Here is a 5,000-nt window from a genome sequence, read left to right as displayed (position 1 = left end):
TGCTGCAATAAAATGCTGCTGTTGTTGTGCTGTGACTCAGACTGCTGCTGTGGTACGATGCAGGAGTGAGAACAGGAAACTCTTTCTTTTAGAAAAAACTCCTTGATTTGTTCACTGTATGGAGATTTGACTCCTCCTGCTCAAGTCATCTTTGAAACGAAGAACATGTACCCATCCTGACTCCCATTGTTTATTTGTACACTATAAAGGATGTGGGATAGAAGGAAAATAGTCATTAATGTTGGCAGTGAAATGAAGCACAGTCGCAGTTGGTTATTTTGTGGTAACTGCAGAATTGCTCCAATATCACATGAATTCACAGTGATGATTAACATTTTTTGGTTTAGTAATTTATGTGCCGGATCCTACACGTTCGCGTTGCCATAGCAACGGCACACTGGTATACAGTACTAATCAAAAGATTGACACTCCTTCTGCTTCAATGTTTTTTCATTATTTTTGTAATTTTCAACATTGTACATTAATGCTGAAGAATCCAAACTATGAAAGAACAAGTCTGGGATTCTGTAGTACACAAAAACATGTTAAAGAACGTTTAGAATATTACATTCAGCAGATGGAATTGTTTTATTATAATTTTGTGAATGAAAGAGACGGAGGATTATATCCTTCCAGACGTCACCAACTGTAGAATTTCTTCTGTTTGTCTGAGAGACGCCGGTGTGTGTACAGTCCACAACGAGTGTGTGTGAGACAGCAGGCAGCTTTTACTGTGAATCAGAGAGCAAAAATCATTAGGTATTATTTACTTTAGTGTGTGTGTGTGTGTGTGTGTTTGTGTGTGTGTGTGTGTGTGTGTGTAGATTTGCCGATTTAGAGATTCAAAGAAGAACACAGCAGAGGAGGATGAAGAAGTGCAAGAGGTCAAACATACACACACACACACACACACACACACACTTATCACACTTACACTCACCATCCTGTGTGTGTAAGTGTGTAAATTACTTGTTGACACTGTGTTTAAGGCGATAAACCGGGCGAGGACACACAGGGACCGACCACATTCTGTTGGAGACCATAATTTAGACCAGTTAGACGAACCGCCCGACGTCACCATGGATTCTGACGAGGACGACGCCCCCCTACCACCGGCTCGGGGAAGAGGGCGGGGCTCTAGAGCCAGAGGAGGGAGGGGCCAAAGTGGTAGAGCAAGAGGAAGAGCACAAGGTACATACACACACTTACACACACACACACTTACTCACACACACACACACAGTGTGTGTGTGTGTGTGAGAGAGAGAGTGTGTGAGAGTGTGAGTGACTTCCCTGGTATTGTCAGCAGAATTCAGAGAGAAGTGTGCTGAGTGGAAAAGCCACAGCGTGATACGGAGTGTGTTTTAATCACAAATAATTTTTAGAAGTTGTTTAAAGGTCATGCTGAGGTCTCTAATGGTGCAGGGAAAGAAAACGGCATGAAGAAGAGAATTGTTAGAACCTGTAAAAGCTTCACATCACTCAGAGGAACTCGAGTGTTTTTAAGGTGAAAATAAGTTTAAAGTAAAAAAGTTTTCTTCCTGAAACAGCAGGCAGGTTTTTTTTTACACACAGCGTGTCAAAGATCTCCAGTCAGGACTTTTTGTTTATTTGTTTATTTTTATTTTGTAAAAAAAAAAAAACATTGCTTTTGATCTTTTTTTTTTATAGTTTAGTTCCTCTTTACTCCCTCGTTAATTAAATTGCAGCTCCTCCTGTCCAATCAGAGCGCAGTGTGCACCGCAGCTCCTTCTCTCCTCAATTGTTAAACGTGTTGGCGTTGATGATCTTCTTCTGCATGTCACAGTCCCTGTTTCTGCTCTTTATTGTGTTGTGTGTGTGTGTGTGTGTGTGTGTGTGTGTGTGTGTGTGTGCGCGCTGTTTCACTCTGTAGGAGGTGGAGCACAGACGAGTCGAGGTGGGCGGGGCCAGAAAGCTGCTTTTTCAAGTCCTGCAAAAAACAAGTCTATAATGGAAGGTGAGCTGTGAGACTTCTGATATAAATTTGACCAAATATTTTATTATTATAATTATTATTATTATTATTTCTTGCTATATATTTTGCTAATATGTGCATTGTTTGTTTATTGTATTAATATAATTAAATATGTATAATTCATTATATATTTTTTTCTATATATAATTTTGTAAATAAATAATCATAATTACTATATTACATTATTCAAATTATATTTGTCTGTTGGTGTTTTTTGTGTGTGTGTGTGTGTGTGTGTGTGTGTGTTAAGAGGGGGGGATGCCATTACTTTTCAGTGAGGGTTAATTTCTCTGAGTTTTCGTCTGAGACCAGAATATTTAATCCTGCAGATTTATAGATTAATAACAAGTTATAATAATCTATAACAGTCTCCGACATGGAGACAAGACAATGAGATGAGATGACATAATCAAATGTGGAAATAAGATGAGATGAGACGAGGAGAGGAGAGGAAATAAGAGACAAAGAAAAAAGAAGACGAGTAGATGAGCAGATGAAGAGAAAAGACGAGATCTAAAAGCTTGTGAAGTCTTTGGGAATTTTTTTGTTCATTAATTTACATTTGACTTCTTCATGACTTCCTGATGATGAGTGTGATGAGAGAGGTGAAGAGGGCGGAGTTATGGGCGGAGTTTACACCCAGGAGCTTTTCACATGAACGCTTAATGAATTTTTACACATCTGTGTGTCGGTTATTTTTTTGGGTTTTTTTGTTTTATCCGATCTCTCTCTCTCACACACACACACACACACACACACACACACACACACACATCACTTCTTTAATTATTATTTATTTAGACCTGCTAACCATTAATTTTCTTTTCACAGCGTTTCAGGCTCCAAGGGGATCTCGAGGTTCCACAAAAACCTATGAGGAGGTACACACACACACACACACACACACACACACAGTGTAGTTTTGTTTTCACTGAAATGAATGAAGTAGAATGGAGGAGAGATGGAGAAGAGCGAGGGAACCTGGGGGTTGTACAGCGTCTGTGTAATGGTGTTTTGGTGAACTCTGGTCTTCCTGCAGTAACTCGATCACTCGCACTGCAGCAGGTGTTTTACGTAGTGTTCGTGTTCATGTTCATGTGTGTTAAAGCCAAAAAATCCTATCTCTCAAACACGAACATTAGAAGCTTCAGGAGCTCCACCCACATCCCTGTGACCATTATTGATCTCCTGAGAAATCAGAAGCTCTGCAGTCAAATTATCGACTTGTTTTTGTTTTTGTCTCAATCAGATTCCAGTGGAGATAAAAAAAACGACCTGAACCACACTGAACAAAAGTGTTCATTTCTCCCTGATGTTCTTTTTCTCTAGCGCAGAGTAGCAGTTCAGAATAAGGTCAGATGATTGATTAATGTTCATTAACTCCGCCCACTTAAAAAAATAGAACCCCTCTCAGTACAGACACGTCTCAAACGACACGTTCTTCAAAACAGACATGCAGTAAGAGCAAGATGTGACATTGTGTTCAGGAGGAACGATCAGTCGCTCAGTCATCTGCTCTCAGACTATTTCTGCTTCTCTTTTCTTTTCTGTCTGTATTCCCTTCTTTTCTCTCCCTCCGTCTCAGACTGTAATCACTACTGTGTAGATTTTTCATATCGTCTCTATCGTGCGGAGGGAAGCGCTTATATGTATAAAAAATCAGGGAGAGAGAGGGAGAGAGAAAACAGTTAGTTTGCAGTGTGTGTCGGCATGGTAACGGGATGTTGTGGGGATCTGAAGAACTCTGTTTTGCTTAACATGCGTCAGTTTCTAAGCAGAATTTCAGGCCGATATTTAACCCCCCCCCCCCCCCCACTGACACCATATACACCCACACATACATCCACATACATCCACATACACACACACACACACACACACACACACACACACACACACACACACACACACACAGTTCACAATTTTGCTCCACTGTACAGCAATAATTTTCACCCCCTTTTGAATGTGTTTGAGTGTGTGTGTGTGTGTATATATATATATATATATTGTGTGTGTGTGTGTGTGTGTGTGTGTCACAAATGTAAGTGCACCCCTCACATTTCAGCAAACATTTTAGTTTATGTTCTCGAAGGATCAAAACTATAGAAATGAAACGTGGATATATTTTGGCGTATCAGTCTGCAGTTTGTGTATCAGTGCAGATTTAACTCAACATGCAGACATTATTGTCTAAATAACTGCCAACAAAAGTGAGTACCCCCCTTAGTGAACATGTCAAAACTGTGTCCAATCACACTCCAAAATCTAGAGGAACATCTTCTCAGAAGAGTGGAGGAAATTAGAAGAGCAAATTGGGACTGAATGTGGAAAGTGATGCTAAAAAAAAGCACATACTGAACTAATGACCGTGTGTCTACAGTCTTCTGGTAAAATACCCTACTGTTTATTAATGTATAACAAACACTTGAATTCATTTATTTACACCGAAGCCCTTTTCAGACAGGATTAGTTTTCCTCCAGGAGGTGTGGGAGGAATTGATTCTGGAGAATCTCTGGGATTTTACTCAGTTTTGTGTAAGGAGAAAGAAGAAACTCCAGCTGGTAGAAATCTCATGTAAACTGACACCAGGGTGAACATCATGTTTCATCCTTCAGTAGGAAGACGCTCCAGGAAGCACTCGCCCTTTTCTTCCTTTTCTCTCTTTCCTCTCGTCTCAATTTTAAAACACAGAACAGAAATGATAGACAAGGTGTAAAAGGACGAGACAGAGACGAGACACTTCCAGAGTTTTTTCGAGTGTTTACATATACGTAGACCTGATGGTCATGTGACCTGTTGATAATTAAACATGACCACGCCCCTACACAGCACAGACACACCCACTTTTGTCCAATTATCACGTATTAACAAAACTTTAAAGGGGGGGAGAGAGAGAGGGAGGGGGTGGGAGAGAAGCGGGAGAGAGAGAGGGAGGGGGTGGGAGAGAAGCGGGAGAGAGAAAAGGGAGAGAGAGGGAGGGGGGTGGGAGAGAAGCGGTAGAGA

At 40.6% G+C, this 5,000-nt stretch overlaps 1 protein-coding gene across 2 annotated transcripts in view; it reads left to right on the top strand.

Moving 5' to 3' along the window:
- The window catches only part of mre11a (MRE11 homolog A, double strand break repair nuclease), a 15,294-nt gene extending 11,464 nt beyond the window's left edge, over nt 1-3,830 (top strand). For both annotated transcript variants that reach the window (XM_083525751.1, XM_083525752.1), the window contains exons 14-17: nt 825-884; nt 990-1,191; nt 1,895-1,978; nt 2,828-3,830. In XM_083525751.1, the coding sequence (XP_083381877.1) occupies nt 825-884; nt 990-1,191; nt 1,895-1,978; nt 2,828-2,916 (435 nt within the window). In that variant the 3' untranslated portion in view covers nt 2,917-3,830. The remainder of the gene's footprint in view (nt 1-824; nt 885-989; nt 1,192-1,894; nt 1,979-2,827) is intronic.
- The last annotated feature ends 1,170 nt before the right edge of the window (nt 3,831-5,000 follow it).

This window comes from Silurus aristotelis (genome assembly GCF_946808225.1).
Source record: "Silurus aristotelis genome assembly, chromosome: 22".
NCBI classification, from domain to species: Eukaryota; Metazoa; Chordata; class Actinopteri; order Siluriformes; family Siluridae; genus Silurus; species Silurus aristotelis.
Note: the sequence above shows the minus strand (reverse complement) of the source record. Positions and strands in the feature narration are given on the sequence as shown.